The sequence below is a fragment of the Elephantulus edwardii genome, unplaced genomic scaffold (assembly GCF_000299155.1).
Source record: "Elephantulus edwardii isolate Elephantulus edwardi_28Jun2011 unplaced genomic scaffold, EleEdw1.0 scaffold00206, whole genome shotgun sequence".
NCBI lineage: Eukaryota > Metazoa > Chordata > Mammalia > Macroscelidea > Macroscelididae > Elephantulus > Elephantulus edwardii.
The window spans coordinates 5,720,653-5,737,829 of record NW_006399956.1 but is presented as its reverse complement, the minus strand read 5'-3'; the positions used below and the strand labels follow the sequence as shown (position 1 = coordinate 5,737,829).

Here is a 17,177-nt window from a genome sequence, read left to right as displayed (position 1 = left end):
ATCAATAACATGACTATTTCTCTATTCATTTTGCTCCTTGCATTTTTTTAAGTCTTAACTAAGCAATATGTTTTTGTCCTATTGCCATTATGATCAATATTCCCTAAAGTTCATTCAAAGAAGCCTTATTTTTAAAGTGTATAGTGTTCTACAGTTAACAATCTGTACTTCAAAACACAAATACAAATTTAAGATGGAAGGAGTTTTGTTTGGCATTACATCATCGTGACATATGTTCTGCATTTGGTTTAAACTGCAAAAGCTCCTTGCATTGGAAAGTGATGAGAAATAATATGGCAGCTTCCCCTTGCAAGATGAAAATGAACTGGATATATTCATCACCTTCAGCTATTGTAGAGTTTATTTTTACATATGGGTGACTGGGTCTATTGAGAATTGATGCATTTAGTGCATTACAACTAAGGCCGAATATGATCTTCCCCCCCCCTTTTGAAATGTGGTCATTTAGTCTTCAAGATGGGTTCTATGAAGGATCCTAAGTATTTCTTTTCCCAAAGAAATTCCAGGGTTGCTACTCATTTAGCTTAAGTGAGCTAGTCTGATTCCCAACATTCTCCTAAATAGAACAATTTGAGACATTATCTTTAGAAATTCACATACCATCCATTTTTATATCTTTTATCCTGTACATTGGTTTTGTTAAATGTATAAGAATTTAAATCAAACTCTAAATTATTTCAGTCAACTTTCTATATTATTAGAGCTAGCATCAGATTAACTATATCTTATATTGCAATCTATAACTTATACTGAAATTATTAACAGCCTCAGTTTGCTTGGTTCCAAAATCAACACTCTTTGCATCAGCAGTAAATAAAACAAAATACAAATTGCATTGGAAAAGTCAGATATCAGGGACTTCTCTAGAGTACTACAGAGCAATGATATCAGTCAGGAGAATAACATGTGCCTAATACAGGCTATAGTCTTTGCAATTACTTTCTATGCATTAGAGAGCTGGACAATAAGGATAATGGCAGAAGAATCAAAGCTTCTTTCTTGTGATGCTGGAGAAGAGTATTGAACATACCATGGACTGCCAGAAGAACAAAAAGTTAAGTCCCAGAGAGGGTAAAACCAAGCAGTTCTTGGAGGATAGGATTTTGAAGAGCTGTCTGACATACTTTGGGTATGTCTTTAGGTGGGACCAGTCCTTGGAGAGGGATATCATACTTGGAAAGGACAGTGCAGGAGAGGAAGACCCAGAATGAGATGGACGGGCTCAGTGACTGAAGATGTGGGATTTGGTCTAGCAGAGACGAGTAGGTAGACTCAGGACAGGGCAGGGTTCGGAGCTGTTGTACTGAGAGTCACTATAAGGCACAGGCGACTCAACAGCACATAACAATATACTGCAATAATGTTTTTGTTGTGTCCCATTGGGTCGGAACTGGATCATAGTTGACGCTCTAGAAGTTTTCAGAGGTAGTACCTTGCATAGGAGGAGATTGCCCATCTTGCATTACTTCTTACAATTCCTTAAACATAAGTTCAGGAAAAGTGATATATGGAAAGTTTAAATCATTTTAGCTTTCTAAGCAGCAGAACTGGGACACAACTGTATCCTAGCATTGGTCTTCACAACCACCAGATTGCCTCTCCATAGTCTAAATTAATCCAGCATATGTCTATGAAGAACCACAAGACCTATTCAATATCTGAACCTTTCTGGTAAGAATTTCAGAAGAACAAATGTTCAAAGGGACATTAGAATCTGAGTAAATATTAATTTAGCTTTTTAATACAATATATTACCTACAGAAAATGTAAGTCTTTTCCTTCAAAAAAACACACAAAACAAACAAAAACTCAAACACTAAATATAGGAAGGAAAGATTCATCTGAGACATTAATTCATTGGTAGCAATTATTAATGTGGGCAGAATAACTAAGAGCCCAATACAGCAAAGCTATGTGTATAGATAAAATAAATAAATCAGGGAGACACAAACATTTTAGCTACTCAAAATTTTATAAAGTTTCAATCAGTACCACTAAGTAATTTGTCTGATAAAATATGCTGGTAATACAAGTGACAGTTTAAGATAACTAATAAATCTCTAGGAATCTAATAGGTCCATAAGATATTTACACACTGGTTGTTATTTTATTGACCATATTTAAAACTTTTAATTATCCTCAATGAATCTGAAAATTACAGTAAAATGTATAAAAATGGTTTTGCAGAAGCAAGGGAAAATGGTAAGTGATTTGAGTTTTTGATGTATGTGTTTCTTAGTATATTCTTTTCTTTTTACTTTTTTACTTCTCATTTGCTTCCCTCTTTAATTTCTCTGAGGGGAGGCAGCATTCTCATTGTTCTAAAGAAACCACTCTCTTGCAGCCGTATCTGGGGAAGGCGAAGACTACTTCCACTCTTTGTTTGGTGATTCAGTGAAACTTGGTGCACATTCAAGCCACACGGAGAAAATTGAGAAGGACTTTTCCATAATTTTTGATGAAGTGGGTCACTTTAGATCCAGGTACACATTCTGTTTCAACTATTTCATGTCTTCTATTGGGATAGGACCATAAATCATTAGGCAATGAAGCTCTAATTTGTTGGAGAGTCATAATTTTATCTAAAAGTCTTAGCAATTTGTTGAAACATAACTATTTCATGTTCTGTGTGAGCAAAAGCAATTGTTCAAAAGCATTAAAAATTAATCAAAGACTTAATATAAAAATTAAAACTATATAAATCTTAGGAAATATATAGGTGTAATGTGGGGCTGCCTCTTTAAAAAAAATCTATTTGAGTGAAAGTTAACAAATCTCATTAGTTTTTTCCAATGATTCATAAGCAATATTTACCATTAATTGATGCAATTAATTTATTATAATATCTAAGGATTTGCTAATTACATATTGCTCTTCCCTTCACCCACCTCTGTTTATTTTTCCCTCCTTTATTCCTCCCCCACCCCCATTGAATCCATAAAGAATGCTCTATCCCAAGTCATTGTTTGCAATACACATAACGTCTGATTGTCTATCATTTCAGATTGACCTTCCCTTCATCTGTTCTAAAATAGGAATTATCTATTGTGAGAGTGCTTTTAAAGATTATCTGATAGGACAATAAAAGCACAAGTAGCAAAAGATAGAGAAATTGGACATAATGAAATAATCTTGTTTACCAGCTCTTTAAAAAAAATGAAATGACAGCCTAAATATTGGAAGAAACATTTTAGGAGCCATACATCTGTTGAGATTCTAATATCCAACGTATTTCAGAAAACTTGTACAACTTAATAAGGAAAAACAATAGAAAGGGGCAAAGGATCTGAACAGATATTTCACCAGAGATTATAGTCAACATGCAGATGGAAAACTGAAATCCACGACCATATGGTCAGTAACCCTCCATAACTTTCAAGGCTCTAACCTTTACAGGATAAGATTTCCCATCTTTCTCCTGAGGCAGGTGGTTAAAACTGCTGATCTTCCTTCATTAGCTATTCAAACTCACTGCCTTTAAATCGGCCATGGTTCATAAGCCTCCACCAGGTTTCCAAAACTATGGTTTGCAAAGGCAAGACACTGCCCATCTTTCTCCCATTGTCACTGGTGGAGTCAAAACTGTGAGATATGCAGCATTTGGTTAACAGTGCAATTTACAGACTACCACCAGAACCTCCTCATTAGTTATTATCATTGTTGTAAAATGCCATTGTGTTGACTATGACTCATAAGAGATCCTATGAAGAGTAGATCTGAGCCTTATCCTATACTGCGCAATTCTCATGATCTCTGATATCCTCAGGCCCATTGTGACAGTTATTGTGTCAACCTTCTAGTTGCAGGTCTTTCTCACTTTCTCTGGCCTTCTGCTTTTCTCAGCATGATGTGTCTCTCAGAGAGATACATAGCAAAATTATGATTAGATAACACTTCACTCCTACTAGAATGACAATTATCAAAAACAGGAAACAGTTGGTGAGATGGTGAAAAAACTAGCACCCTCCTCCATTGCTGATGGGTATGTAAAATGGTACAGCCACTGTGGAGACCAGTTTGGCTGCTCTTAAAAAAAAAGTGAACATATAAAAAGAAGAAAAAAAGTGAAGTTGAGGGGCTAGGGAGAAAAGTTTGCAATAATTAATGCATGAAAATTCAACCTTTTTTGTAAACGTTTGTAAAATTCACAATTTAAAAAAGAAAAAAATAAAGAGATTTAGGAAAATTGAACATAGAGTTAACATATAAACCAAATCACCAATTCACATTATATACCCAGAATGGAAAGCAGAAATGTAAATAGAAACTTGAACCCTGGTATTCATTGCAACACTATTCACAGCATCCAAAAAATGGACTACTTTATCATTTACGTGTGAAGTAGAACCTGTTGGTAATAAAATACGAGTTTCCCTCCTCATTATATGAAAGATCAAAACGCCCAGGTGTGTTGGCTACTCCCATTTAGAACAAATGGACTGCATCAAGTTCTCGGAATCTTTTTCAGGTTTATCTTTTAAACTCTGAATACTAAATACTTAATATCTTCATCTGCCCTTTACCTCACCACACACACAGGGACCAAACTGAATAAACAATTTTAGAAAAAAGCTGGAAGAACTAAAACTCTAAAGTTCAGCAAACTATATTTCAGTGGTAGAAAACTTCAAAAAGCATCCTAAAAGCAGCTAAACAATATGCAATCATCAAAGTAAACAAACTACTACATATCAATGCGTAAATAGTAGTTGTTAAGAGAAAAATAGATGACAGGGTATTAGGATAATACCCTGTTAGGGAATTAGAACTGAAATTACAATTGGATTCCATTTGTGATAAACTGTTCTAAAATTTCTAAATAGATTATATTATTGTCTATCTTTGCCATAATAGAAAGAATAGTAATTGATTACCTTATAGTTCTGTGCATTAGAAGTTTTATCTGGTTTCTCTATATGGAGTTTCATAATGCTGAAATCAAAACGCTGGCCAGTGGAGCTCCTACCTGAGACTCTCGGGAAGAATCTGCTTCTGTTGTTAACCAACCTCAGTTCCATACGATTATAGTTCCTGGATATAGCACTCATGACCTAGCATCTGAACCCCTGCAGCTCAGCTAGATAAAGCAGGTCTGGATTCTGAATCGCCATGTCTGCTTTCAGCTGGAGAGCATTCTCTACATTTAAGGAGTCATCTGACTAGATTGAACATACCTGGGTAATCCAAGAGTGTATCCCAATTTAAAATCTGTAATATTAATTACATCTGCCTATCCCTTTACCAGGTAAATTAAATATCACAGTTAGTCAGTATGCACTGAAGCAGATTAAGTCACAAATCATCAGAGAGAGATGCTGACATATTGGTGGATTTGAACCTCAAGCCTTTGGGATTGCAGTGCAGCTTCTTACCACTAGGCTACCAGAGCTTGCTTTCATATTAATTAGAATTGCAAATCCCTTTACCATGTAAAGTAAATCTTATAAGCTATAAACCGAACAATATGGCACTACAAATCATCAGAGATGGTGGCATATTTAATTATGGCCTAGTGGCAAGAAACTGTGCTGAAATCCTGAAGGCAAGCAGTTCGAGACCACCAGCTTCTCCACAGGAGAACGATGGGCAATCTCCATCGCTGCAAGTAACTGTCTCTGAAAACCCGCTGGAATGTCAGCTATGGGTCGGTTTGAACTTGATGCTACATAATGACAAGAAAAGTACATATAGAGATACATACACCCCTCACATTCCCCCCTCCTCATATATGAGGGAACTCCAGCTGCATAGCTGTAGAGACTTGCACTGCTAACCCACAGTTCAATTGAATCTACTAGATGGGCTAACTCCTCCCATGAAATTTATAGCCTCCAAAAACCTGTGCGAGGTTCAGGTATGAATCACTTCTGACTTGACGGCAATGAAAATGAGAGAGACGGAGAGTTTTGTGGGTCATTGAGTCAATTCTAATTCATAGCAATAAGCAATACTACAGAACAGGAAGAACTGCCCATAAAGTTCCTGGGGAAAGACTGTCATATATTGTCATGTCATTCTTTCATGAACAGCGGGTGAGTTCAAACCTAGAATTATCTGGTCACTAGCCAAGGATTCATGAAATTCTTTTGTGTCAGCCAGTAGTTTTTGGTATAGTGATTCTGTGAACGCCTTTCATCATCTTCTGATTCTTCCCTTGGGGCATGTTGCCATGAGGAACCAGTCCTTGGAAGACATCATACTTGGGAGGGTGGAGGGACAACACAAGAAGGGAAGACACTGGATGAGATGAATTGATTCAGTGACTGGGGTAACAAGGACAAGTATGTTGAAAACAATGAAATAGGCTCAAGATAGAGCAGGGCTCACAGCTGTTTTACATATAGCCACTATGAGTCATCAGCAACTCAATGCCACATAACAACAGCCAAGGATTTAACCCCCGCATCACTGCGGTATACTGCGTCTCACCCCATTTTCCATCTTCACCCTATCCCTCCCATTCATATAAATAGATACTTTTTTTTTATGCTTACAAGTTAAAACTGAGAGCAAATAGTTAAAATATTTTAAAGAAAATAAATCATAAAGGAAAGGAAATTCTTATTTTGGCCAACATAGGGGAAAAAAACTGTTAAGAAAATAATAAGATTAACCACAACAAAAATTGTAAAACTTCAGACTTTTGACATCACAGAAAGATTATAGACATAGTTAAAAGACTATGTCTTCCAGAAGATAAGTGCATATAACATACAAGACAATCCTACAAAAAGTGGACAAAATTCTTACACAGCAGAAGAAAACTTGGTGAATCTTGAGCTACTATTTTTTATCTATCATATGGAAAAAATAAGATGTCTAAAAATGTCAAGTGTTGATAAATCTATGATGAATAAGAAAAGAGAATATGTGCAAGCAGTGAAGAATCATGTAATAGCACAGATCTTGCAAGACATTCTCTATGGTGTAGTTTAACATAAGGCAGAAACTAGGGGTGAGTAAAGAAGCTTAAAGAGACCTGACAGATTATATAGGGCTTTGCTTCCATGCTGTGGAACCTGTATTTTATCTGGACAGAAATGGTAGGACACTGCAAGACTTCCAACAAAGAAGAAGCAATGTCATGTGTGAATTAGTCAAAGATTGCTCTGGAAATAGAGAATTGTTAAATAGGCATGAGACTGGAGACTGAGAGAGAAACCGGTTAGTAGGCTATTAGAGCATCCCACAGAGATGACAAGACCCTAATGACAACAACAATAGAGATAAAGAAAAGACACACATAGAGGACACTAAGAGTTTGACTCATTAGAACATACACTACTAAGGTGTGAACATAAGAGAAAAAGAAATACATGAAAGTTTAAGATTTGGCCAAAGGGGTAAGTCATAGTGCAATTCACTGAGACAGATTTTGTATTTGGAAGAAAGTCTACCTCATGCCAAAATAGGGAGTTCACTGTGAGTCATGTTGATTTAGAGATTACCTGCTACACATTAGAGAGATCTGGACAATGAATGACAGAACAATAGTTGATGTCTTTGAGTTGTAGTGCTGGAGAAGGGTACTGAATATCCCATGGATTGCTATTAGAATAAACAGGTCTTGGGAAACGTGCAGCCAGAGTGCTTCTTGGAAAGAAAGATAGTGAAGCTTCATCTTGGATATTTTGGACATGCATATAAGCAAGACTATTCTTTGGAAAAGATCAAGATGCTTGGAAAAAGGAAAGGTCAGTGAAAAGAGGAAAATGGATTGACCAGTGATATAAGCAATGGGCTGTAGGGTGAATGATATGATGAGGATGGCACAGGACAGGGCAGGGTTGAGGTGGCTTTTCATAAGGTCACCATGAATTGTGCTTTACTTTGTGGCACTTAACAACAAATTTTAAGAAACTGTACTGTCTACCCAGAGGTAGATGGTTTGAATCCACCAGCTGCTCCATGGGAGACCCCTCTTATGCAATTTACTACCTTTGAAAATCCACTATGGGTCATCTATGGGTTGGTTCTGACTTGATGATAAATAAAACAACAAAGAGTAGTGTGCAATATCCTGGGCTTCTAACCAAAAGGTGAGTACTTTGAATTTACTCATCAGCTGAAAGATAGAAAGTCCTTTCTGGTAAAAATTACAACTTTGATAACCCAAAGGAGTGAGGCTTACTATGATTGGAGTCAACTCAACTCAGTGAAGTTAGAGCTTTGTGGATGTTGCTATGGGTCTGAAGAGTGCCAGTGGAATGTCTATCTGTGTTTCAGTGACTATGCAAAGGCATTTGGGTGTGTATATCGTAACAAATTGTAGCTAATTTTAAGAAGAATGGGAATCCCAGAACACATGATTGTGCTCATGTGACACCAGGAGGCAGTAGTCAAAACAGAGCAAGGAAACACTGCATGGTTCTAAATCAGAAAGAGTGTGTCAGGGATATATCCTGTCTTTATACCTTTTTAATCTGTATGTAAAACAGATCATTCAAGAGGCTGGACATTTTGAGGAGGAATATGGCAGCAGGACTGGAGAAGACTCATCAACAACCTGGATTATAACACTACCTTGCTTTCTGAAACTGAGGAGAGACTAATGATTTGCTGCAGAGTGTCAATTACTATAGTCTGCAATTTGATTTGAAGTTCAATATCAAGAAAATGAAGATTCTCACAACTAGGCAAATTGACAGCATGATAATAGGTGGAGAAAAAAATGGGATTGTTAACAATTTCAGCTTGCTCGGATCCACAATCAACACTCCTGGCACCAGCAGTCAGAAAATTAAAAGATGAGTTGCATTAGGAAAATCTGCTATCAGGGACCTCTCCAGAGTCCTAAAGAGCAATGATATCAGTCAAGACAGTACAGTGCACTTGATCCAGGCCATGATTTTTTTAATTACCTGTAATGCATCAGAGAACTGGACAATGAACAAAGAGGATGGAAGAAGAATTGATGCCTTTAGATTGTGATGCTAGAGAAGAGTCTTGAACATACCATGAACTACCAAGAAAACTAACATGTCTGTCCAAGAGAGGGTGAAGCCAAACAGTTCTTTGGAGGCAAGGATTTTAAGGCTCTGTGTCACATACTTAGGGCATGTTGCCAGGAGGGACCAGTCCTTGGAGAAGGATAGCATGCTTGGAAGAGTGGAGGAACAGCACAGGAGAGGAAAACTATAGATGAGATGGATTTACACTGTAACTGGGTTAATAAAGTTAGGTGTTTCAGAGACAGTAAGATTGGCCAGAATAGAGTAGGGTTCAGAGCTATTTTGCATAGAGTTGGTATGAGTCATGATCAACTTGACTGCACATAACAACAACAACAACAATAATGGCTTTGAAGCTTAGCAGAAAGGTCCAAGTGAGCGATGTTGATATAGCAGTCATAGATGTAGTGTAGTATATGGTTACTGGAGCTCTGCTCATACATAGGTGGTACAAAATAGGATGAAGACAAAACAAAACAAAAGACAGACTCCCAGCGGCCAACATCAAAAATATAAGTAAAGGGTAAGAAACATGAAAAAGAGACTTAAATAACCAGCCTGGTAAGAGGAAAGCTTTGATAATCTATAGGAGGACTTTACAGAGACAAAGACTACAAAAACTAAAAAGTTATAACTCAATTTACCAACTAGGAGTATACTGGTTATTTTGAGTTCTTGGATAAGATGATTATGGGCTAACAAGTTGAGGATTTAGTAACATATTCTTTCCAGAAGCTTAGCTGTGATTTCAGTGTGACTTATAAACTTGAATAAGGCTGTGTGGGTTTTTCTTTTCTTTATTCAAGTTGGTAATATTTTGAGGATACGTACGTGTTTGAGAGGAAAAGTTTTAGTCTATGGGGGGAGGTTGGTATAGTAGAAAGGAGGATAAGGAATGGACTAAGACCGTGAACATCAAGATCTCATGTTGAGAGCAGGGCACCCTCTTCCACTGAAATAGGGTGGCTTGATCAGGGAGAAGGTAAGTGTAGGGATGGGTGAGCCTGTCTATGGATGGGGGGGAGGGAGTAGGAAGAGACTGCAGTTTTCCTGATGGCTCTATTATCCTAGTGAAATCCTCGATGGTGAATAAGAGTAGAGATAAGGGACTGAGATTCGAGAAATAGCATCGTGGAAAGAGCTAATGGTGCAAGCTTGGTATATGGAGAACTACAGTCCCAGATGTGGTTGGAGAGCACTCATTTTCTTAGTGACAGTAAATTATACGTGTGTGTGTGTGTGTGTGTGTGTGTGAGAGAGAGAGAGAGAGAGAGAAGAGATGCTGAAATAAAAGAGATGAACAGAAGATTTCAAAGGGCAGCTCAAGAAGACAAAACAAAGTGAAAAGAGCTGGCATTAGAGACTAATAAGGGAAGAACTAGCCCAGCACTTCTCAAATTGAAAGAACTGAAAACCAAATCCAAGCCTCGAGTTGCAATACGGAGAGATGCTATGGGGAAAATCTTAAATGAGCCAGAAAGCATCAAAAGAAGATGGAGGGACCTAGTGGCAAAAAGCCGCACTACAATCCCAGAAGTACATGGTTCGAATCTACCAGATGCTCTGCTGGAGAAGGAGGGACAATCTCCTCCTGTTCCAGTCAGATCCAATTTGATGGTGCACACATTAAAAAAACAATAAAATGTAATTTTAAAAGTTTTTTTAAAAGATGGGGGGAATGCACAGAGTCATTGTACAAAAAAAGATATGGTTGACACTGAAATATTTCAAGAAGTACTATATGATCAAGAGCCATTGGTAATGAAGAAAAAAGTTGAAGCTGCACTGAAGACATTGGTAAAAAATAAGGCCCCAGAAATCAATGGGATACCAACTTACAGGTTTCAAATAACAGGTGCAGCTCTGTATATGCTCACCAGTCTATGCTAGAAAATTTGGAGGACAACTACCTAGACAACTGACTGGAAGAGATCTTACCCATGCCCAAGAAAGGTAATCCAATAGAATGTGGGAAATCTTGCACAATATCATTAATATCACATGCAAACAAATTATTGCTGGATATAATAAAAAAATGGGTAGATTTTATTGTTCATTGACAGAGAAGTGCCAGAAATTCAACCTGGGTTTAGAAGAGGCTGTGGCACTGTGATATCATTGTTGATATCAAATGGATTCTTGCTGAAAACAAAGAATACCAGAAGAATGTCTTTGTTGTATTGGCTATGAAAAGGCATTTGATGGGTGAATCATAATAAACTATGGATAACGTTAAAAATAATGGGAATCTCCAAACAATTGTGATTGTCCACACAGAGCAAGGAACACACAACTGCTATTTATTTTCACAGTAACATCATCAGAAATAAAGACTCTGAGATCCAAATGATTGAACTTATCTCTTTGGCTAATTCTGAGTTTCATGTCTCAGTGATTTTAAATGAACATAAACATTTTAGATAATGATAATTACACTTTTGTACAGCATTTATACATTGAAACTTAAGGTCTGTTTTATCTTCTCTTTAATGATTTTATTTCAGAATTTTATTGCACATAAAGAGGAGGGGAAGCAAACGTAATAAGAGAGCAAGATATTTCTTTCCCATTATATAATGTATGATTTCCACACGCAACTTCTCCAATAGAACATACAGCTTTAGCAACAACTTTTAAAGCATATTTCTCTTGCATTTCTTAAAGTGAGCTAATCACTTGATCTGAAAGCATTTTTAAATCTTTGTTTTATTCTCTAGTGCTATCTGGCATATTAAAATAGTTGATGTGAACACCAAGGGTTTATTTGTGAAGTTCATTAATTCCACTCATGATAAAGAATTGGATATTGGAGATCATATCCTCCAGCAGAAGGTGAATGGCCAGACCGTTTCTTTGTATAGATTTCTTCCAAATGTTATAGTACAGGCCAATTCCACAGTAACGGTGAGTAGAAGGTATAAATATTGTCATCTGTAATTTTATAGGTTAAAAACTCATTTATATTATCAGATAGCAGCTCTGCACCAGTACTTTCTTCATTACCAGATCTGGGCTGAAAATGAGATTGTGGTGGTTGTTACAGTTGTAGTGGATTAACTGTGCCATGCCGCTGACCTTCTCACCATCAATAAATACCTAGAACCAACTCACCACAGCTTTCTTCAACTGGTTCAGAATATACATTCTGCTTTTAAAATTTAACTACTAAAATGTCATAAGCAAACAATACTTATAACAAAAGCAGAAATTACTTGCTTAGAGGACAAGCACTTCCTGGATTTTGGAGAGCCTGCTCCCCCCCCATGCACTTGTTCCTTGTGATTCAATTTAGACCACTTATAGTTGCTGTTTAATATTGTACAGCTTGACATTATATAATTTTATCACATCTTAAAACCTCATCTACTCAGAGTATTATGTTACAATAACCCTATGATATTTCAAAGTGATTTGGAACACCCAACCACATTGGCATCAACATTCTTTTTCTTACAGGTGTGGGCAGCAGCGTCTGAAGCAACACATCAGCCTCCCTCAGATTTTCTTTGGAAGGAGCAAAATAAGTTTGTAACAAGCCCGAATTGCACAACAATTCTCAGCAAACCTAATGGTGAAGTCAGTGTCTGGTTCTTAACAATTGATTTTAATATAATGAGTGGCTCAGGTTATATTCCTCTCTCATTCTTTTTCAGCATCTAAAACTGGCTAAGACCTTAACTACGAACTGTAAAACACCAGACATATTGACAGCACATGCTTTCCAGGGTCTCTAGTGCCAAAGAATTATGTACAATTTGGCAAGAATAATTTTGATGTCTCATATTTCTAAAAAACTGTTATGATTTCTGAATCAAAGATGCATTTTATTTGTAATGTCTTCTGGCGGTATCACTATAAGAGTGCGATGGTTTAGACCACACAGCGATATGTCACCAGCATGACTCCTGTAATATATATTTGTGCAGTGTTTCAGAAAAAAAAAATTATTTAACAACTAAAACATTTTTCACAAACCCAACTTAAATGTACTGGTATCTCTACAAAACTAAGCTTCTATCCTAATTAAACTTCTAGGTGAACCTTCTAATGTTCTCCGGCCAGAGCTGTCTTTATCACTCAGTCACAGCAAAGCTCTAAATCACGTGGTTTCATCTGCATGTGCTAGAAGCATCTATGGTTGTTTCCATTCCTACCAGTGTTTATTGCTGAATTTCTAAAGGGTTTTGGTGATTTAACTAAAGTATTGTGGTAATTAGCATTTGTGAACCTATGTCTATAATTTTTTCTTTTTAAAATTATGTAGTAAAGGAAAAGAGGAAGAATAAGGAAGAGTCTTCTGTTCCGTTACTAATAATGCAGTGATTAGTAATGCTATAATTCAGTGTAGAAAGATATTAGAAAAGATCATTACTATTTTATTATTAATATTCGTCACACTCATCCATCCATTTATATTTTTATGCAACATGCCTGGAATGTCTCCTTTGGACATGCAGTGTGGTAAGCACTGCATGTTAAGCCTCTCAGGCCATGACTTTGAATTACTAAGACTTCTTCTTACATACTGGCAAGTAGATTATGACTCATAACAACACTTTGAAAAACAAATACAAATCCTGTCCTCTCCTGCACCTTTCTTGCAGTCTCAGTCATGCTCAATTCCACTGTTGCAGCCACTGTGTCACAACCCATCTTAATGAGGATCTGCCTCCCTCTCTCTGATCCTCTATCTTTCCCAAAGTGTCTTTTTCTGAGGACTTCCTGACATGGTCAGAGAATATGGTGTGAAGTTTCATCCATCATCTTTGCCCCTAAGTGGCAACCTAGTTGCACTTGAACATCCAAGATGGACTTTTTTGTTCCTTTGTCAGTTCATGGTATAGTCAATCCTCTTCACAAACACAATTCAAAGACATCCATGTTTTCCTGGTCTTCTTTTTTCATTGTCTGAGTTTACATGTATATGAAGCAATGGAAAATACTGTGGCTTTGGTCAGCTTTACTTTAGTCTTTAAACTGATGTTCTTGCTCTTTAGCACTTTGAAGAGGTTTTTGACAGCTGGTTTATCCAATATAAAATGTCTTTTGGGATTTTAGATTACTTTTCTCCAGGGTGTTGATTGTTGATCCAAGGAAAATGAAATCTCTAACAACTTCAATATTGTCTCCATCTATCATGATGTAGCCCTTTTGCTCAATTGTGAGATGTATTTTCTTGACCTAGAGATGTAATCCATACTGACATTTGTAGCCATTGATTTACAGTAAGTGCTTCAAGTCATCCTCACTTTCTGTAAGCAAATGATATTATCTGTCTAATGCAGATTGTTTGTGAGTATTCCTTCGATCCTGATGCTACAATCTTCTTTATATATCCATTTTCTCAAATTATTTGCTCAGCATACAAATGAAATAAGTATGGAGAAAGGATGCAATCCTGACACACCCTTTTCTGATTTTAAATGATGCAGTGTCCCCTTGTTTTGTTCTGACAACTGCTTCATGGTATGTACAGCTTTCCCATTTAATTATTCCAATTAAATATTCTGGGATTTCTATTTTTCTCAATGATATCTGTAACTTATTAAGATCCACACAGTCAGAATTCCTTGGCATAGTAAACAAAACACAAGTAAAGATCTTTCTGGCACACAAGTAACGATCTTTCTGGCATTTTTTGCTTTCAACTGAGATCCTCTGCCATCAACAGTGATATTCTTTGCTCCATAGCCACATGAAACCTGCTGGAATTTCTGCCAGTTCCCTGCTAATATAGTGCTCCGGCATTTTTAAATAATCTTCAGTAACTAGAATTTAATTAAAATATCTGATCAAAAGCCAATGGTGAAGAAGGAGAAAGTTCAAGCTGCTCTGAAGAAATTGGCAAAAACCAAAGCCCCAGGAATTGATAGAATACCAATTGACATATTTCAACAAACAGATGCTGTCCTGATGCACTTACCACAGATTATACCAAGAAAACTGGAGGACACTTAGCTAGCCAACTGACTGAAAGAGATCCATATATATTCCAATTCCAAATAAAAGGGGGATCTGATAGAGTGTGGAAAGTATCAAACAAAATCACTAATATCACACATATCTCACACAAGCAAGATCCTGCTGAAAATTACCAAAAAACGACTGGAATAGTACATGGACAGAGAAGTGCCAGATGTGCAAGCTGTTTTAGAAGAGACCATGGCACTAAAGATGCCAGTGTTAGAGGGTTCTTAGCTGAAAGCAGAGAGTACTAAAAGAATTTTTATCTGTGTTTCATTGACTATGCAAAGTCATTTGACTTTGGAGATCACAACAAATGTATCTAATCTTGAGAAGAATAGGAATCCCACAACACTTGATTGTGATTATGCAAAACCTATACTTGGATGAGGAGGCAGTCGTTAGAACAGAGCAAGGAAGCACTGTATGGTTCAAAATCAGAAAAGCTGTATGTCAAAGATATACCCTATCTCCATAATTTTTCAGTCTGTATGCAGTACAGATTATCCAGGAGGCTGACCTCTATGAGGAATGTAACATTAGATTTGGAAGAAGACTCATCAACAACCTGTGTAATGCAGATGTCACAACCCTGCTTGCTGAAACTGAGGAGGACCTGAGGTGTTTGCTGCTGAAGGGTAAGGACTTAAGTCTTCATTATGGATTGAAGCTCAGCATCAAGAAAACAAAAATTCTCACCACTGGGCCAGTTGGCAGCATCATGATAGATGGGGAAGAGATGGAGATTGTTACAGCTTCAGCTTGCTTGGTTCCACAATCAACATTCTTGGTGCGAGCATTAAGGTAATCAAAATATGAATTGCACTGGAAAATTGGCTGTCAAGGACCTCTCTAGAGTACTGAAGAGCAACAAGCTTTAGAAGGGTGGAGGCTCAGTGCAAGAGAGGAGGAACCTGCATGAGATAGTAGATTGATAGATTGACTTAGTCACTGGTAAATGGGGGTAGGTGTGTTGGAGACAATGAAATTGGCTCAGGATAGGACAAGGCTTAGAGCTGTTGCATATAGCATCACTATGAGTTGTAGGTGACTCTATGGCATAAAACAACAACATAAGATTTACTTGAGTATGATTGTAAGGATATTTTTTTTATCATTTCAACTTTCTGTTAGATTACTTTTAGGGTAATGGAGACAAATACAGATCTCTTCCAGTCAGTTTTCAGGTCTTCCAAACTTCTTAGCACAGGCAAGCAAGCACATCCAGCATTGTTCTGTGTACTAACAGATCTCAATTTCTAGTGTGTCAATTCTCGGAGCCTGATTTCTGCCATTGCCTCCAGTGCAGCTATATGCTAGTTCTGTTTTGACCAGTTCTTTTTGGTAAAGTGACTCTACGTATTCTGTCTTCTTTTGATGCTTCCTGCATTGCAAGTGGACTGGGGAGCAAGAAGGGAGGGAAAATGCTTTCAGGTTACGTCACATTAGAATAAAAAAAAAACACAAAACAGACTGCACTGCAATCCCAAAGGCATGTGCTTCAAATAAACCAGCTTCTCCGTGGGTGAAGGATGGACTAGCTCCTCCTGTGTGATTACTGCTTCTGCAAACCGGCTACAGGGTCAGCCGTGAGTCAGTTCCAACTCAAGGGTAAACAGCAACTACAACCAGATGGTAATGGACCATTTCGAATCCAGGGGCTGCTCTGTGGGAGGAAAGTGTGCAGTCTTCTTCTGTGAGATTTATTGCCTCTGAAAACCTCTGAAGAGTCAGCTATATATTGGTTCCAACCTTGACCGTACATAACAAAAACCCTACAGTAAAACAATGAACATTATTTAATTTAAATACCAAATTAAGTCAAAACAAACCAAACCTGTTGCTGTTAAACTAATTTCAATTCCTAGTGACCTTGTGGAGTTAAATTGCTCTCTCAGTGACCATGACAGAGTAGAACTAACCCATAGGATTTCTGTGACTGTAAATCTTTATGGAAACTGATGCCTCCTTGTTTCCTAAGGAGCACTGATGAGTTCCTATTCTTCATCTTCCAGTTGGCCACTGTATGTACTCTACTACCATACAACCAGGGCTCCTAATTCTTCTCTAAATTGAAATGTGGTTTCAAATAAACTTAAAATCCTGTTCTACTGATGATTATCCAAAAACGACTGGAACAGCACCTCAGCAGAGAACTGCCAGAAGTCCGGGCTGGGTTAAGAAGGGGTCATGGTACTGGGGATATTGTAGCTGATGTTCGATGGATCTTAGCTGAAAGCC

The 17,177-nt window shown here is 37.3% G+C and overlaps 1 protein-coding gene across 1 annotated transcript in view; it reads left to right on the top strand.

The window, feature by feature from the left end:
- Positions 1–2,186: 2,186 nt before the first annotated feature.
- Positions 2,187–17,177, top strand: part of IFLTD1 (intermediate filament tail domain containing 1) — a 93,292-nt gene continuing 78,301 nt past the window's right edge. The window contains exons 1-4 of the mRNA XM_006897221.1: positions 2,187–2,223; positions 2,366–2,504; positions 11,690–11,876; positions 12,429–12,548. Of these exons, the coding sequence (XP_006897283.1) occupies positions 2,187–2,223; positions 2,366–2,504; positions 11,690–11,876; positions 12,429–12,548 (483 nt within the window). The remainder of the gene's footprint in view (positions 2,224–2,365; positions 2,505–11,689; positions 11,877–12,428; positions 12,549–17,177) is intronic.